This window comes from Urocitellus parryii, chromosome 9 (genome assembly GCF_045843805.1).
Source record: "Urocitellus parryii isolate mUroPar1 chromosome 9, mUroPar1.hap1, whole genome shotgun sequence".
Lineage (NCBI taxonomy): Eukaryota > Metazoa > Chordata > Mammalia > Rodentia > Sciuridae > Urocitellus > Urocitellus parryii.
Genome location: NC_135539.1, coordinates 98,194,441 through 98,213,683, shown reverse-complemented (window position 1 = coordinate 98,213,683; position 19,243 = coordinate 98,194,441). Strand labels below are relative to the sequence as shown.

The 19,243-nt window shown below is 42.9% G+C and overlaps 1 protein-coding gene across 2 annotated transcripts in view; it reads right to left on the bottom strand.

Moving 5' to 3' along the window:
* Positions 1-19,243, bottom strand: part of Dusp10 (dual specificity phosphatase 10) — a 40,112-nt gene that overhangs the window by 3,075 nt on the left and 17,794 nt on the right. For both annotated transcript variants that reach the window (XM_026387985.2, XM_026387987.2), the window contains exon 3: positions 2,097-2,468. In XM_026387985.2, coding sequence (XP_026243770.1) covers positions 2,097-2,468 — 372 coding nt within the window. The remainder of the gene's footprint in view (positions 1-2,096; positions 2,469-19,243) is intronic.

The window sequence follows — 19,243 nt, the reverse complement described above, 5'->3', positions numbered from 1 at the left end:
ATGGATTAAACCAGAGTGTCGCCCTCTCTTAAGTGTTCAAAATCCCCCTTGCATTCATGGAGGCTTGCACCAGTATGGCAAGGATCGGCAAGATGGAGAAATTCCCACATTGGCTCAGAATTTGAGTCCCCAGAACTTCAAAGCTCCTGTCTGAATAATGGGAACAAAACCAGGTATCCCACTCGGAGAATATGGGAATACTGTCATTTGATTCAGGAATATGCTGGCACAGTTAAGCTCTAAACCTAGACTCCACTTAGTTTGTGTTAAGCACCGAGTGGTTATGCTGTTAAACACCTTCTGTTTCCCGAAAGCCACACTATGAGATTTTAGCTTATTGGATAACAATGAAAATAAAATTGTGCCCTGCAGGTTATGACTCTGAATTGCTTTCAGGCTAAATGCTGTTTGTTACTGGTTTTGTTTTCCTTTTAAAGAGCATGTAAGCCTGAGTAATCTATAAGGAATGTGAGTACTTGGGTTGAAATCTTCCCAGGACAAGTGTATCTTATGCTATTCATTAAATGGGAAGCAGATACCCCAAGGCCCTCCACCTGGAATGAAGTCAGGTGGGACCAGTCATGACATCATATATCAACCAGGAAGTTCCCTGTCTACTAGGGGACAAATATTTCTTCTGCAGGACTCAAGGACTGGCTCAGATTTTATTAATAAAGAATCTGAAGCATCTTGACACTCATGTTGGCCGGCTGGGAATTAATAAATAGGGCTTTACAAATACCGTTCCGGTATTTTGTAGAAAGGCTCATGGCCTGGGAATCAAGAACCCTGGATCCCCATTGCTTCTCTGACATTAGACTTCGGAGAATCTTGGAGAAGTCACTGTACTTATCTGAGTACAGCAACCAGTCTGAATTTCCTTCCAAACTGAATACTTCATGGTCCTCCACTGAAGATACAATCAGCAAAGGAAAGAGTTGGGCAATGTAACGAAAGCTTGTCAGCTCTTCAGCAAATCCACCAGGCTCTTAAACCTGAGGCTTTTTTATTTTTTATTTTATTTTTTCTGACGATGGAACATCAAACATGATGGGAGAAAGGCCAATGACAGCTTGCTGAAATAATGAGGAAAAGTACTGGGCCAGCCCTTTACCAAGATAGCAGTTAGAGTCCCTTGGAAAAATTATTGAGTGTCTGCTATATGCTCGAGTTCTCCAAATGATCACTTGAGTCTTACTTCTGTAGCCTTGAACTCTGCTGTAACAAAATTTAATTAGGATTAGGCTGATGGTTGCTTCCTTTTAAAGATGAGAGCCTGCTATTGCTTGAATTATTCTCCTAGGGCTATCTAATCTGATCTTTCCTGCTTCAGTTGAGTTTGCAAACTGTCAAAGGAAATCTTGTATCATCTCACCAGCACTAACATCCACTCCATTTTGTTATCAAGTGCTTCAGAACCGAGACAAAGCAGAAAGGGGGAAAGAACTTGACCCCATCCCTTTCTCCCTCCTCTAGGATGAGGCAGTGCATAAGGAGGTTCACTTTGGCATGACCAGTCTGAAAAAGTTTCTTCAGATCAACCCTTCAGCAAATTCTACCTGTATCTCAGCCTCAGGTGAAGAGGTACCCACTGCAACTTAGTTTGATTCAAGGTAAGGAAATGCAGTCACCTCTCATGCTGGGTGAACAAGGCTGAGTAGGGTGCTAGGGAGAGATGGGCATTTGAAAGTGATATATTCACTTATTTCATGTCCTGCAGGACTCTGAGGGGACTTGGCAGATTGGGTAGCAGCAGTACCAGCTCTGATCCTCAATTCCTTACTTTCCCTCCATTCTTCTAGTATTAAAGCATGGTAAATGCTAACCACTACCATTTTTTTTTTCCATTGAGAATTTGAGGGATGGGCATTTCTAGTTGAACAGATGTCAACCAAATTATTTTTTTATGTCCATCCTGATGGCTCTGATATGTTAAGAATGAGGAGGACACTTTGGCTGCATTAGGTGACAGAACCCAAAACACCTCTGAGCAGCTGTTTTTGAGGAACATAGGAATAAACCTTGGACTCGATTTCAAAGCAGGAGCCAGAGGGAAAGGAAGGCAGAGGACAAGGACTCCCAATGGAGATACTTACCAATGAACTCAAAAGCCTCTTCAAAGTACTGCCGCAGGTTCTGCTTGTTGCTGTCGGTGGCCGGCAGCCGCTTGTAGTTGAAGAGACCTTTCTCATAGTGGTAGAGGGGAAGGTGAGTGGTGACGTTGATGACATAGCCGATGTTCAGCCGCTGCATGGTGTCCAGGTCCTGAGCGTCCTGCTCATTGCCAAGGAACAGGAAGGGCAGGATGGGCGTCAGCTCTGCATTCTCGATGTCAGGGGTGGTGGGGACAGACTGAGGTAGCAAGCTCGAGGCCGCAGATGCACCGCCCCCCACCTCCCGGCACTCTTGGAGCTGGAGGGAGTTGTCACAGAGGTTTTCATGGTTCTGCTTAAAACTACTAAGTCCACCTGGAACACAAATACAGAAAGCAAGATTAAGATTTCAAAGCTGGCAGAAAATGCCAACCTCACAGTAAGAATCAGAGTACGTTGTTGCTTAGATGGATGTTTATGTATGTATGAACCCCAAACCCAAAATGCAAGAGTCCATTTGGGGAGCTTCCAGGACCAGCTTCAGAGCGTCTCTCTGCATGGAGGACTCTAGAAACATGCTCCTTATATACAAAGTGGGGCATGCTGTTCAGGAATGAGCCCCATGTAGCATCAGGCAATTTCATCAGCTGCAAATGTGATCTGCCTCAAAGAGCCATAAGCCGTATGCTCAGTGGCCTATATAGAACCTTGCACTTTGGGAGCAGAGGAAGGCATGGATGACGTCCTCTGGCTGAGAACTGCTGCCTGTAATCTGGCCCTGCACACATGCCATCTTGTACCTTCCTGCTCACCTTACCTGGAAGGCCACATCTGCTCCCAATACAGCAGAGGGCTTACAAGCAGGGACCATGGCTATAACCCCAAAGCCACCCTTCCTGGCTCTGTGACTTGGGCAAGCTCCTCCCTCTCTGTTCCTTTTCTGCTCAGATGAGGGTAATGATATCTGAGTGTGAATATGAGTCTAAGAATAAATACATTTAGCATATTGTCAGGCATATACGATTGCTCAGCAAATGTTAGTTATTTTTATAAATATTATTTATATGAATGTCCAAAGGTAGAAGCAGCTGAGAAATGATTGGAAAGGACAAAACAGGGTTGCAGGGACAGGGGAGATCATTCTTAAGGTCTCATTCTGATGTTTTTGCCTGCAGGTCCTGACATTTGTCAGCCTTGACTTCCAGTAGAAGGGAAGTGGAGTAGCTTGATCCCTTGAACCTGAGTTTTGAGGGTCCTAGGTATATAAACCCCTCAGGAAACCTCTAATGGATCTATGAATACACTTTAAACATAAACCTCTGCTCTGCCTCCAAGAATTATGAGTCTACCATAAAAAGTTTAAGCTGTACCTGTTTCCACAATTTTTAAACTATCCCAAGTATAGTTTCACTTATGGAAATTATCTTAGGAAAATCATTTAACAAAAGACCTTCAGCTAGATATGTGAAGACATCCACTATGGCATTCTCAGTCTAATGGAAAAAGGAAAGCAAACAACAAAATAAAAATTAAAAAGAAAGTAAATTTTATTTTATTCACTCCATAGACTATTATGCGTTCATTAAGAATAGTTATGAAAAGGTATGAATGAACAAAGAAACTGCTTAGCATTAAGTAAAAAAAGCTAATTCAACAATAATTCACCAAAAGCTGAAGGACTACAGAGAGAGAGAGAGAGAGAGAGAGAGAGAGAACACACAATGTTTAATTTAAGTTAGAAAATATATAGATTATACATTATTGTTTTGATTTTCCTTTAATACATGTTATATTCAAAGGCACAGATGAATGAACCCTAAGGATTATTATGAGGTTTAAATTATATAATATACATGTTAGGGCTCTGAAATCTGAATTGACATTATTAGCACTGAATGAGCTCTAAACTTCTGATTAGACAAAAACTAGATATCCTCTTTCGTTCTCTTTGAAAAGAGGGGGAAATTGGAAAACTCCTATTAGCTAAAAACCACCAAAATACAACATTCATTCCCATAGATGCCTTGTGTCTGTCTTGATAGTCTTTGGATTCAGGCAGAAAACACAAGGACGAATAGGATATGGTTCTGTTGAAACAAGGACAGGAAGTCTATCTGTCCACTAGCTTCTGACCCTAACATGTGTTCTCCATTTCAAGTTTCACATGTGACAACCACAGGGGAAGTCCAGACTAGAGCCTAGACCAAGTATCATGTCTATGTACAAGCAATGGACCCTGAAACAGAGAAATCCCATTGTCATTAAGAGATGGTAACAATCAAAAAAAAATTCAAAGTCCATATAATGGTCATATAATGATCATCCAAAATGAGTCAAGTAAAAACTTTTGTTTTTCGAAAAGAAAAATGAAATATTAACTCATTCTTACCGATTTCCAGAATTAAACTTTGCCCATACTGTTATTTATTATGCTATGAAAAAAATGACAAAGTTTGAGCCCAAAGAGAATTTTTAAGCACAAAGAAAAAAAAAAAAAGAATACAAAAACTTCATCAGTGAATACTTTAAAAAATTAGAATAAAATAAAAACTAGCCATTGTTACCATGATAAGCTCAGAAGGCACTCTGTTATTTTAAAATCTACTCAGCTTTGCCTCCACAAAAATACAAGTAGACAGTTCCACACTGATTCTATGATGAGAGCCCAATTCATTCTTTTAAGAAAAAAATCAGTTGAGACATTTTTCTACATACGATGAGAAGAAAGACCCCTCCCCCCAAAAAAGTCCTCAAACGAAGTGGGAAATCCTCTAAGCAGTGGGGGGAAAAAAAAAACTTCTCTCTGTTCTTATTTAGGGTACTCAAGCTGTAATTTGTGAGTTAAAAGATAAAATAAATTAAAAAGCATGCCAGAAAACGCCCCACACAGAAAAAAAAAAAACCAAAAACCCAGCATAGAGCTTTTTAAAATTCTGTCTCTACACCTCCTTTCCCAATGACATCAGCTGGAGGCTCCCCACCTGCCCAGTTGCCATAGCAGTTACACAAAGACATACAATGACATCAGTTGGCATGATATCAGCTCTTTGAGTGCAAACAATACAAGAAGAACTACTTTGTTTAAGGCCTTTGGTGCAACTGTGTTCTGGGGAGCCAATGATGTAATGCTAACAGGTGGCATGGGCCTTCCATTTGCCTAATGGGGGAAAAAAAAACCCATGGGAGAGGGGGATGGAGGGAATTTGAGACAGACACACACAGAAAGCTCCAAATTGCAGGGTGTGCTCATGTGCAAAATTATGTGTGTATTGTATGTATGTTTGAGCCATGTAAGAACTCTGTTCACGAATTATTTGAACGGGGAGTAGATAGCACAGGAGCTCTTTTAATTCAAACATATAAGCTAGAGACAAGGACATTCTCAGTGAGGGTCTAAAGAAACAGTCTCCTGTCCAATTTCCAGTCTGCTCATCAACTTAAGCATCGGTTCTCATCGAAGGGTAACACACATCTATACACAACTGTTAAAAATCTCTCTGGACGGTATTGAAAGCAAATGAACCAGTAGTAGCTTGCAGTGCCTTTTTTTTTTTAAGAGAGAAAACTGCAGTAAAAATATGTGGTGTTTTTTTCCCCCCTTTCGTGGTGGTTGGTGGGGTGAGTGGAATTGGCAGCTGTGGGGGAGGCGGGTGAATAGAACCAATTTCCACCCACCCTATCCCATCAAATACCACCTGAGGCCATCCTGCCTGATTGCTTAATGAAGAGCTTTAATTATGTTTGTTGTTACTATATGAGAATATTACAAAATAGTAATTAACCAACAATTGAGGTAGAAGCAGTGTGGTGTGGTTAACAGAGCAGAGGTTAGAGGCAGACAGACCCAGGCTATCATTGTAATTCTGCTGGGTAGGGAGTTGTGAGACCTACAAAGGTCTCAAATCATTTTCTCCTATTAAGCCTCAGTTTACTGATCAAGTGGATATCATATCATGTACCCTTAGGGTTGCGATAGAAGAGGTCTATGTAAAGATTTTGACACACAACCTGATGTTTGATAATTCACCTCTTATTACCCCAGTACCATCAACCCAGGTCTCCCCTGCAATTGATCCGTGCTCATGTGCAGTGATCAAGAGCAGGGGCACTGAGGCCAGGCTGCTGGGGTCCGACCCCTAGTCAAACACTAGCTGTGAGATGCTGGGCAGGCTTCTCACCTCTCTCTTCCTCAGTTTCCCCATATGTAAAACAGAAATGATAACAACAGTGCCTACCTCGTGGGAATTTGTAAGGATTAAACTGGTTAATAAATACAAAATATTAACAATGTCCAGCACACAGGAAGCACTTTTCTTTCAGTACTTTGGGAAACTGTAATCTTAACGATCTAAAAGATAAAATAATAAAGATCTAAAAAAATGCTTCAGAATGATTGTAAATGACTGTAAATGCATCAAGTGTTAAAGTTTGAATAATATAATTTTATCATAAAAAGAAACAACAGCTCCCTGTCCTTCCTAATCACAAAGGATATATATTTTATTAGGACAATTTATTTGTCCTAACTTTCCCAATAAGGACTACATGTCTTTGGATTCCTAGTTTTTCCATAGGAGGACTAAATTTTTAAAATAAAACTGTTCTTCTTCCCTCCCTTCCTCCTTCCCCTAATCCCTACCAAACACTAAACCTCCTTGTGTACACAAGAACCTGCAGTCACCAGTGGAAATGTTTTTGAGACATGAGCAACCATGCTGGGGGACATTTTCAAATCTTATCTCAAAACTAGGTTCCCTGCCAAAATGAGCATGGTGAGCACACTGATTCTGAATGGTAACGGCAAAGAATACCCAGTGCACCCAAAGAAAATACATATTAATACCACCCGCCTGGTTTTCTTTTCTCCAATAGGAGGTCAGTACAGCGACTGTCCCAGAGAAGCAATGGATTCTAGTTTTAGGGGGAAACCTTTCTCTGTGGGTGCACTGCAGTTCCCATGGCTATTGTGACTACTGCAGCCTTAGAAACAGAAGGGTCCTCTGTGGTGTAATTCGGAAGCCATGCTCTCTGGCTGCAGAGTCGAAGAACCTTCATCCACATGTGGAATCCATAAACAAAAAGTTCCCACATCTAAAGATGAATAGCACTTCTGCACAACCTTTTGGTTATTATGCTAAGCGGGACGTGAGCACCTTCCAGAACTTTAAGGAAAACATTGTCTGAAGGTCAGCAAACAGAATGAGTGTCCAAAGAGGGGGTGTGTATAGTCTCAAACTGGACTCTTGTACAAGTTTGCTGCAAACACATTGATCACTCCTGTTGTCTCCTTGATTTTGCTACTGGGTTAATCAGCCTTTTTAAAGTGAAGAAAAGTACTTTGATGATCGAGGGAAACAGATTAGAGCCAGACTCCTTAGTTAAAATCTTGGTTCCTATTAGTCGTTACCTGTGTTACCTCCTTCAAATTATTTAACATCTCTGAAGTTCAGAGATGACATCTGTAGTAGTTCAGATATGATATCATCTATCTCAAAGAATACAATACGGATACAATGTCGCATAACACAAGTGGAAAAGCATGCATACTCATTTGTAGGACCCCCTTGGAAATTGGAGCACATTGGAGCAGCCTCTTAGGATGCTACATACATGCAGGAGGATCTTGGTGGAAGAACAAAGCATGGATAATTGTAGCTGATGAAAGGTTTCCAAAGCTCAAACCGACAAAATGGGGTCAGAATAACTTCATTATTTTCAGGGCAGAATGGCACCTAACTTAACAGGAGAAATGTCTGGAGTAACAGTGAGACATTATTTTGACTTCTTATGTTCTGTGAAATTATCTTTACATTCCACAGGTACAATTGGGTATTTCACAGAACCACTGGTTTCAAGCCAATGTGGCCTGGTTCAGTTGATAAATGTCTGGTGTATGAAAAGACAAAAGCTCAAAACCTTTAAATAATAATAATAAAAAAAACCCAAACCAAAACAAACCAAAATCTCAGTATCTTGAATCCAACTGAGCTCCTCTTTATTAACTGGCACAGTGTACTACTGAGTCTTCTGGGAAGATGTCAGTCCCTCTCCTGGCCTCTCTGGTAGGGTACACATTGTCTACAGGTAGCTTAAAAGCCAACCTGAGAAGACACAGAGCATGGAAAGAGCTTGTCTTGGATTTAGAATGGCAGACCGGCCACACACTGACTGACTTTCTCAGTTACATCTTCTAGGCTAGATTCCCTCAACTATAGAAAGGGGACAGTACTCCTCAGGTCTATTATAATGTATAAACCACCCATTCTGGTCTCTTTCAGAAAGCACTGAAACCCTGTAGCTATTGGAATGATAATTGTCAGTGGAGTCTAAACCTACCCTTAGATTAGAGTGCTCCAAGTAGGTTCTGCTATGGTGATCCTGTAAAGGATGGGGCAGATGGTTCAGCAAGGTGGGGAACAGGAGACCATCTGCCAAAGCAGTTGCCAGCAAGAGTACAGGGAAGGGAGGGTGAGGCAAAGGCCCTGTGGTTGCCCATAGAAGATCTGCTCCCTCAATGGTAGTCTTCTTAGGCCTAGTCGAGATTCCACAAATGCAAGAGCAAGTGGCATGCAGGTCTTGGGGTTGGCAGTTTCCCTTGGTAACCTCCTTATGTTTAGTTCTTCATATACTAAGACCTCAGTAGAATTTGGGGTGGGGGAGAAGATATCTTGGCTCTCGAACAGCAAAAATGCATTGTGGGCAAATTTTCTGCAATATACACATATAGGTATTTTATCTTTATATGTATTTTTACATACATGTATACACATACATTCCTAAAAATTTTAAAAATAGAAGTATGAAACATTATGTGAGATAGTTTTTATAGAAAATTACATGTATTTACATTGCCGTGAACAGCTCAATTTATTGAGGAAAGATGTATAGATCATTGTGAGGTCCACAATTTGTTTCAGGGTGACTACTCTCTGAAAAAGTTAGTTTCAACGCACCACCATGTACACAAACAGGTAGCCTTGCTCTACAGGTAAAACTGTGCTAATGAAGACTTATTCTTTTAGAAATATTTTGCTTTTCATGGATATCCAAATGAATAGCTTTAACAGTACCTAGGTTCTTGGAGAGCAGGACTACCACTCTTATTTAAGTCCATTTGACACAGGATCCAGCCATAAGTCACATCAGGAGACTTGCTGATAAATTAGCAGGAGGAGGTATAAGGAAAAGGTACAGAGCTAGGAAGCAATCTCTTTATGGAGATAACTTTTTACTTTATTTCTTAAGTTTCCTAAGTTATGTCTCATGCCTTCTATAGTGACAAAAGATAGGCAGAAATCACTTCCAAAATGCCCTTCATAAAACCATCTTCCCGTAATAGATCACTTCTGTTCTTCTAACATTCCTCTAACCAAGTTGTATTTAGTAATGTTTTGAGAGAAAAAAAGAAAATCCCTGAAAAACCTGTTCTATAATTTGTTTCAATTTTGAGCTCAGAGTCTTCTCTGTATTTTCTGCTGGACAAAATACCAACAATTTACGGATGCTCCCGTGAAACAGACATGGTTTATATAGCTGCTGTAACTCTTGTCACCAAGTTATTCTTATTTCCCTTAGTTTATACACAATCCCTTCCTCCTCAACACTTTGGTCCACTAGAAAATCTAGCTTTCTGGAAATAAGCTAATGCTTGGTTATGAATGCACTTACCAAGGGCTAAAAAACAGTATCTTTTGCTCCTTCTGAATCTGTATATTATTAACAGTGTGCTTTCTTCCGAAGTTTTTGGTTCTATGTGCTTCTACAACTATTTTCAATTATTAGCTTGTGGTAGGAATTCTGGTAATGGATGGCTTTCTCTTTGATAAAAACTTTGCAATTCCCCTCAATAGAAATATATTCTTAAAAATTCTTGTCTAAACTTGAAGTCAGAAAAATCCAATGATTCGGGAAGTATGATTTATAAAAATCGAAAATGAAGCTTTCCTTGGAAGTCTTCCAAGAGGGACAGACCCTGGAATGTTCTGTCAGTGGTTACAAAGATCCTGCCCTCTGCCCTAAGGCCCCACCTTCCAAGTTCAGAAGCTGCCTCTGGGTTTCCCCATCCCCCTCCCCACGCAACCGGTGCCTAAGAGGACTGGGGATTAAACTCCAGCCTGCTAGAGTGGCACAGTCTTCACAGAAATCCCTAGTCACTACCCCAAAGGGAGAGAGATAAGCTTCTTTGGAGGTCCCCTTCCTCACCCTTTCTACTTTAAAGCTTTCAAGAGGAACCAGTGTTTGTGTGTATTTGAATAACACAGGCAGATTGTTGGAGAGGACACTTCACAAGTATGTAAATACAGCCTGCTCCTTTAAATCTGTTACCTCATTTATTTACATTAGAACAGAAAGCACTGCCAGAAGCAACAGCTGAAGACAGTCATGTAATTTTCCACAAAGACAACAATTAAACAGCTTTGTGTTATTTTAATGAGCAGATGACTTTTATGTGCACAGGATTCAAAGGGTAAGATCTCTGCTGTTCCCAGTTCCCAGAGCCCGCAGCCCCCTCGGGTCTGGCAGGAGCCTGAGAGACTGAGGAGGAGCAGCCGGTGGCCTCCTCCTGGGGAGCCTGGTGGTCTTGGTCTCCCAGCCTCGGTCCCTCAACCCCATACACCCATCAGGGGAGATGGGAAGAAAATAAGAGTGAGATTCCACCTGGAATATTCATTTGGTGCTTGAATTGCCTATGCGTCCACAGATCTGTTCTTAAAAAATGGAAGAGTGGCAGGGTTAAGTGGCGGAGCCCATTCCCCCTCTTGCCACAGGGAGCGAGCCCCCCTTCCTGTCTCCCTGTGGGTACCTGAAGATGGGGATGGGCAGAGCTGATTCTCCAAGTCACTCCAGCCAGCAGGGTAGGGAGTGGGCCTTCTGCAACACCCCCCCCCCCCCCCGGCCATTGGGGCCTCATTTGGAGAGAAAAAGTCACAGCAGAATTTCTGGTGGGTCCACTTGTCCCTTTGACTCCCCATCCCAGCTCCCAGAGGCCCAGTCTGAGGAGTCCTCATTTTTGCCAGGAGTCCCTCCACCTCTAGATTGAGCTCCACACCCAGGATCAAAAATGACAATTAGATAAAGTGATCGGGGGTTTGCCTTTCAGGATAAGGCTTTGGGATTCAATAGGGAATCGCTATCTACTAGGAAGTGTGCCTATCAGAGCATAAGCTAGGGGTGTGTGTGTGTGTGTGTGTGTGTGTGTGTGTGTGTGTGCGCGCTCGCTGTGGGGAGCACAGGGGGCTGAGGAGGCACGGCCAAGTCCTGGCTGCCCCAACCTTCCCTGTCCATGATTTACCCAACAATATTAGCTCAAACCACTCAGTTCCAAGAGAGGAAGGCCAGCGCAGACACTCAGCTCAAGCCTGGGATTTTCTCAATGGACATCTCCCGTCCCTACCCACCATCAGTCAGGACTCAGTGGAGGAGATCCATGACACATTTGATCTTTGATGAATTAAAGATGGCAATCATAAACGAGGACAAGGACCACGAATCTGCCCTGAGTTCCTGGGTGCTATGAAAGGGGACTGATTAAACGGGGTTTGTGGAAGGCCTCTGTGGGGGTTAACCAGGGACTAACTGGCTTGTGAGGAGAGGAGAGTAAAGACAGGGAACTCAGGAGGCCTGTGAGACTCAAAGGACCCCAACACAGGGAAACACAAAGAATGGCAAGGGTGAGAGGGTAGCCAGAGGACATACAGGGGGGCACTAAAACCTTTAGGAGGTGGGACCTACTAGGAGGAAGTCATGTCACTGGGGTGTGCCTTCAAAGGGGATACTGGGATCTGTCACTTTCTTGTTTCTCTTTTTGCTTCCTGATCACCATAGGGGGAACAGGTCTCCTCCGCCATGTTTTGCTCACCAAGATATAGTGTGCCACACAGGCCCAAAGCAACAGAACCAAGTGACCATGCACTGCAATCTCTCCAACCACAAGCCAAACTAAACCTTTTTTACTTCTTTCCAGTTGTTTGTCTCAGGTATTTCATCATAGGGACAGAAAAGCTTACCAACATGGCAATTGACATATACTCCAAAACTCGGGCAGCATTCTTACCCTTTCTTTCCATGAGTGCATTTTTTTTTTGTTTCTGCTATCAACTGATAGTGTCTCCCCAAAATTACTATGTTGAGTTCCTAATCCCCCAAAGTGATCATATTTGGAGATGGGAGCCTTAAGGAGATAGGCTTAGGGGAGGTCATGAGGATAGATCCCCCAGGACAGATTTCGTGTCTTCTAAGAATAGACAACAAAGAAATATTCTTTTTCCTCTGCCATGTAAGGACACAGTAAGGTGACTTCACACCAAGAAGAGAGCCCTCATAAGGATCTGACCATGCGGGCACCAAGACCTTACCATGGTGGAGACCTTTAGCATCTAGAGCTCTGAGAAAATAACTCTCCCTTACTTACACTACCCGTCGCAGTTTGGATGTGGTTTGAGTGTATTAACCAAAGTCTCATGTGCTGGCTGTTGGCTCCTCAGTGTGGTAATGGTGAGAGGTGGCAGGACCCTGAAGAGGTGAGGCCTAATGAGAGGTACTTAGGTCACCAGGGTGTTGCCCCTGGAAGGGCTGAATGTGGTTCCTTCAGTATTTCTTGAGACACCAGTTAGTTCCTGTGAGAACAGATCGTTATAAAAGGGCAAGCCTAGTCCCAGAATCCCTCCAGCTTCCTCTCTTGCTGCCTAATCTCTTCTCTGCCTGTGCTCCCACAGTGATGATGCCATCCACAAAGAAGCCCTCACTAGAGAGGCAACAAGCGGAGCCACTCCATTTTGACTTTTGAAACTATGAACTAAATAAACCTCTTATCTTTATAAAGTATCTGGCCCCAAGTATTTTGTTATACAAATAGAAAATTAATTCATACCTAGCTCAAACAGACTAATACAGCCCCACTTTTAATCTTTATTCCTAGTTAAGCTTAGAAATATCATATCTATTTTTAAAGAGCTATACTAAAAGCCTGTGAGCCAACTAAAGAAGTGAAGCCAGAAATGGTTCAAGGCGAGGATGGAGGTGGCTACCTTCCATGACTGGAAGAGGCAAATCCCCAGAACTGAATCCTTTCAGAACCTTAATTCTAGAAGTCCATTTCTTTCCCAAAGACTCATCACTCCTCATTAGCTATAACCTCCTCGTGGATCAACATTGGCTCAATTCCTCCCTGCACCCAAGAAAATCCTAGCTGTCTCTGTGTTCCGGAGGCTACTCTATACAACGTGAAAGCCCCACCTTCTCCTCTTACTAAGTAGCTGCATACCGGGAGTAATCCATCAAGATGGATTAAAGGAGGGGGTAAAAATCCATGAGATCACACTGCAAGGCTGAAGAGAGAAGAATGTTAACAGGAGCAGGGTGCTGTAAAACACAAAGCCATATTTTTCCCAAGAGCTCAACCAGATACTCTGCATTATTGCTTAATTCTCTGAAGAGAGGGAAAATACTCTCCGCTTTTCAGTGCAAAAGAAGTTTAAATAATCAAGCATTGCTAAACAAACAAACAGAGGAAAGCCCAGTAAAGCTATTCATTAAACCAGACCACAGCACAAAAGGAAGACTATTGCTTAATAGCCCACCCCCCCACCTCTCCCCCTCCCCCCCTCACCCCCCCCACCCCAAGGATTGACATTTATCTTAGACCCCAAATTAAACACATCACAACTTCACAGCAAAAATATGTTTCCCAATGGGATTTAAGTAAAGTCCAATTAAATAAATCTCTAGAAATGTCAAGAGCAAGCCTCAAGAGAGAGCATTCTTCTACTGTGAAACATTCCCATTGGAAATTGCATTCACAAAAGGTCATCTAGAAACATCCATGACCAGAGGGAGTGGGGACACGGGCCACATGGCAAAGTTAGACAAGTGAATCCCGGGTTGGGTTCTCTCTCTAATATCAGTATGGAAGTACCCAGACTCCTCCTCTGCGCCTTAGCTTACTTTGAATGAACTCCCCCAGGTCCAAACAGTTCTTACAATTATGCAACTTTGTATGATCTGGAGGTCAAAGGGCAGTGGCTGAGGGAATTCAGGAAGTGGTAGGAGAAAGAATCAAATGTCAGTCTCAAAATTTGAAGTGTTTTCCCCGAACTCATGTTTTCAGTTCACAAAAAGCATAGCAACAACTTCCTCAAGCCACCAAGTTGAATTCTATATTTGGCAAGAACATTAAGCAAGGCTGAGCATGACCAATCAAAAGCCAGCAAGAGAAGGCATGAGCTATCCTTGCACATAGATCCCGCCAGCTAGCCAGCCAGCCAGCCACATCCAACAGTCAGGGCTAAGCTTGGAAAGGCTAAGAGACACACAAGGTTGCATCAGGTCAAAAGCCTGTATGTCCTTGGCTTGAGTGGACCACCTTCTGAGATTAAGGGAGAAATAAAACAACCAAAGCTTCTATTTAGTGCTGAAGAGGTGGGCTGGACACATGTATTATCCACATGGGCTTAAAATAATAAGCAATTCAGTCTGGGACACTTAGAATGAAGAACTGACCTTGAAGACACCCCATAGCCACACTGTCATGCTTACCAGGAGTATCCCCTTGAAGCCATGCCTAACACTGTCTTTTATATGCTAATGAGATGGCTAGTGACTGACAGCCCCTGGAGAGGCTCAGGCTGGGGCTGGTCACTAGGGAGAGACTTTCAACCTGGGGCTGAAGGTCAAGCTGACCACCTAGAGCCAATAATCGAATGTAATCATGGCTACTTAATGGAAACACCATCAAAATTCAAAAGGGTTTGAAAAGTTTCCCAATTGCTAAGCATGAGGAGGTGCCTGGAGGGTGGTACACCTGGGCAGAGAAGGGCATGGAAACTCTATAAACCTTCCCTATAGCTTTCCTTTTGCAGTTCTGCCATCTGGCTGTTCCTCTACATCCTTCATAATATTTTTTACAATAAACAGGTAAACGTAAGGAAAGCATCTCTCTGAATCCTGTGAGCTGTCCTAGCAAATTATCCAAACCCAAGGAGTGTGTTATGAAAACCTTGATTTATGGCAGGTTTGTCAGAAGCTCAGGTCACCACCCGGAGCTTGTCACTGGCCTATGAATGGGGGCAGTCTTGCATGACTGAGCCCTCAAACCTGTGGGTTCTGACACTACCCTCCAGTTACAGTGTCAGAATTGAGTTAAATTTCAGGATATCTCATTGGTATCAGCTGGAGAACTATTTGGTGCATAGAGGAGAAACACACATACACAAAAGCCCTCTGTGTTGTGAGGTTATCAGTCCGTTTTCTGTTATTATAACCAAATATCCGAGGCTGAGTACTTAAAAGAGATTGTTAGCTCATAACCTGAAAGTCCAAATAGCATGACACTGGCTCCCATGAGAAACTCCTTGGCTGTGTCTCTTCATAACCAATGGCACCACAATGACAAGACGACTAGATCAGGCCATTCAGAAGTCAGTGCATGGACAGGGGGCCAGGTGTGCTCTTTCTACAACAACTCTCTCTTAAGAACGGAGAATCCCAAGAGAACTAGGTCACCCCTTCCCCCTAGACCTCTCAGAGGCCCCACCTCTTAAAGGTATACCACCACCCAACACTGTCCAAGTAGGGACAAAGTTTCCAACATACAGATCCTTGGTGGCCACACTCACACTCATCTGTACTATAACAGAGTGTATATTAGGAGAAAAACTGTTTCCCTTTAGACTCGTATAGGTGACTCTGACTGACCTGTGACCAAATGTGTGGTCTTCTCCGAGGGCTGCTCCCCGACTTTCAACTTACCACTGCTCTCTCCTTTCTCTTTCATCACATCATGAAGTTGTGAAGTTTTATGGTCCTCAGACCACTTGTCACTATCTGAAATTATTTCTCCTATGTTTATTGTCATGATTGAATTGTGGACCCCAACAAAGTCAGAATGCTGTTTGTCTTAGAGGGAACAGAGCATAACCATTCTGTGCACTGGGTCAGGCTGTCTTCCCCACTTTTCAGTATGACCTTGCAAAGTTGCTTAACCTCTTTCTTACCCTAGTTTCCTTCTTGCGAAATGGAGCTAACAATAGTGCCAACTATTAGCTATTGCAAGAATTAAATGAGCCACTACATGGTAATTATTCACAGAAATTGTTTAGCATCTGATTTGTGTAGTAAGTGCTCATTAAATATTTTTAGATTAAACGCATGCTAGAATGAGATGGAAAGAGCCATTAATTATGTGCTATTCAGCATTATGCTAGGGATATGAGAGATTAAAAAAAAATCCTAAAGGAAAAAATCTAATAGGAGAAAGAAGAAAAGATAAAGGATGATTAGAGAAAATTTAGCAAAAGGACTGGCCAAAGAAATGTTTTGAGAATACACTGTGGATTGACCTGAATGACATCATGTCGCCTTGATTCATGCAAGCAGGTACAGGACAGCCAGGTGAATTCCCGCAGGGACTTAGAAACCCTAACTTTGCCCAGGCTGGGAAGAAGGGCTGATGAGAGTCATGCAGAAGAGACAAACTCTAGAGTCTCATCAGACCTTAAATGTGACAAATGGGCACCCTGGAGAGGGCTGAGATTCAACACCAATCACACTTGGTGGCCTCTAACCCCTTCTCTCCTCTCTGTGCCTCCCCTTTAGGCCATTCCCTATGAGTGATGATTGGCAAAGACGGATGGGAAGTATCATGAAAGAGACAAGAAGACACATGGCCTGTCTGATGTCACTGGACAGGGGAGGGGCGGCTGGCTCTCAGTTCAGTTCAGCACACGATGAAGTATTCATTGTAGGTTGGGGACACCAAACTCAGTACTGGGCATGAGAAACTTGATGAGGATATGGCTTAGCCCTCCAAGAGCTGGGAAGCCTCCCACTTACACATGGTCAGCAGTGACAAGATTCAGCCTGTCAATGCTGCTTCCCCTGCCTCCTTTTGAGTGGAAACAATACCAGATCTATAAATGAGGAATTCCGGGTTCCTCTTATCCCTCCTATCAACTGTGCATTTTGGGGCAAGTTACCTTACCTTGTGATCATTTAAAATCACATGATTGTATCGCATGAGCTTTTTCTTCAAACAGAGGACTTTCTTTCTTTGGAATAAAGAGCCACTTCAGCCCTAGTTCTCTTGCGGGGCTGTAGCACTTTCTGGTGCTCTTGAAAGCTTGCAAAGGAGCCTGGAAGGGAATGGCTAATGTGCTGCCTGGGCTCTACCCTTCTTAGACACTGACACTCACATTGTCACCGACAGTGGCAGGGAGAGCTGCCTGAGGGTGATCTGGCCAAACCATCCCCACCTGTAAAACTGAACCCCTCTGATCAGCAAGGCTGGCCAGGGAGCCGTGTGCAAAGAGCCCAAGGTCAGCCCAAGGTAGAAGGAAGCCAAGTCACATGGTGTTCCTAGAGACCTTTCACAACTCCAAAACCTTTTTTTTTTGGTTTCACTCCTGGTTTTCATGGATGCAGGAAATCTCCCTCCCAATAACTGGAATTCGTATTTGTTTTTTTCTTAGAAATCTGCCTTCCAGGGTGGCCTCACAATGTACTCATGGGAATCAACTTTTCAGGATCTGGTGACCTAAGAGAGCTTTGCAGGACACGGGTAGGGCCTGTGTGTGAAGAGAAGAGTGACAGTTAGCAGGACCACAAATGAGAGACAGTGTCTATTTTAAGCAGAGAAGAAGAAACTAAACAAAGGAAAAAAGGGATGGGGGGTGGGGGTGGGAGTTCATGACTAAAAATGCCAAACAAAAGCAAATAATGAAAAGGCGACATTTGATTTCAATGCCTTGTTTATAAGATATAATAGGACACACCACAAAATGTTTCCTGACAATGCAAAAGGTTAACCAACAAAATCCAAAAACAGGCCTTACTTATTATTGTCACCATAAGGAACTCAATCCTAGCATCAATATTCAAGGATCCCTGGTATCAAAGGGATCCCGACAAGCATCAGTATCTATATCTATGTCACCGTCAAAACTAGGATGCCATCTGGAAGGTGGACTAGCGGGAGCGTTCTGGGCATGGAGGGGCCATCGGTTTGCTGGGCCCCAGGCTGAGCCTAGTAGTCAAAGGAGTTGATTAAAGATTGAGTCGCTTTACAAGTCCAACATGCTACTGACCATTGTCACCAAGAGCTTTTGGTTAGTTAGATCACAGTCCTTGGTTCTCCTAGCCACCAGGCCTTTAGAACACATAACCACAAGAAAGCCTGTCTATTCTTGCAATGCTGACACTAGCTCACCTCAGAGCAGAGGCTCTACATGTCAAGGCCACGTTCCCCAACACCCCCAGACACTAGCCACAAGCTCAGGGGTTCTCAGGCCACTCACGCTTCTGACGAACCCGTTTACAAATTCTGTGGTTCCCACAACCCCTCAGGTTCTATAATTTGCTAGAATGATTCACAGAATTCAGGAAAGCACTATACTTATGACTGCAGTTCTATTATATAGGTTGCAAATCAGGACAAGCCAAATGAAGGCACACCCAGGGAAAGGTCTGGTAGGGTCCTGAACAGGGAACCTCTGTGCCCTGTCCTGTGGAATCAGGACACATCATCCTGCTGGCACATCAATGTATTTATTCAGCAGCTAGGAAGCTTAACTGAGCTTTGGTGCCCAGACTCGGTGTTAGGGTGTTAGGGTTTCATTACTTGAGCATAATTGATCAATCGGTGACCTTGTAATTGAACTTAATCCTCAGTCCAGTTCCCTCTTCCAAGGAGGAGAAACTAATGCTAAGCTCCAACACTCTGATCACAAGGCTGGTATTTCTGAGGACCAATTCTTACCCTGAGTCATTTCATTAACATAAACTCACGGTGTGGTCTAAGGGGCTCACCAGGAGTTTAACAAGGACACTCCTATTCTTCTGGAAATTCCAAGGAATTAGAGGTTATCTCTAGCAATCAAGAACAAGAGCCAGACAAATTTTATGTTACACAATTCCACAGTAACAAAGAGAATAGGCTCTAGAATCAGACAGGTCCCAGCCTAGCTTTCTGCTGTGTAACTGTGGGCAATTAACCTCTCTCAACCTCAGTTTTCTCACATAAATAATGGGGATATAATCCGATTATCACTACCATAAATAAATATCAGCAGTATCTGATAGAAATGAAATGCAAAGATTCTCTTTCTAGTTGCTGCCCTCAAGAAAGTAAAAAAGAAACAGGTAAAATTAACATGAAT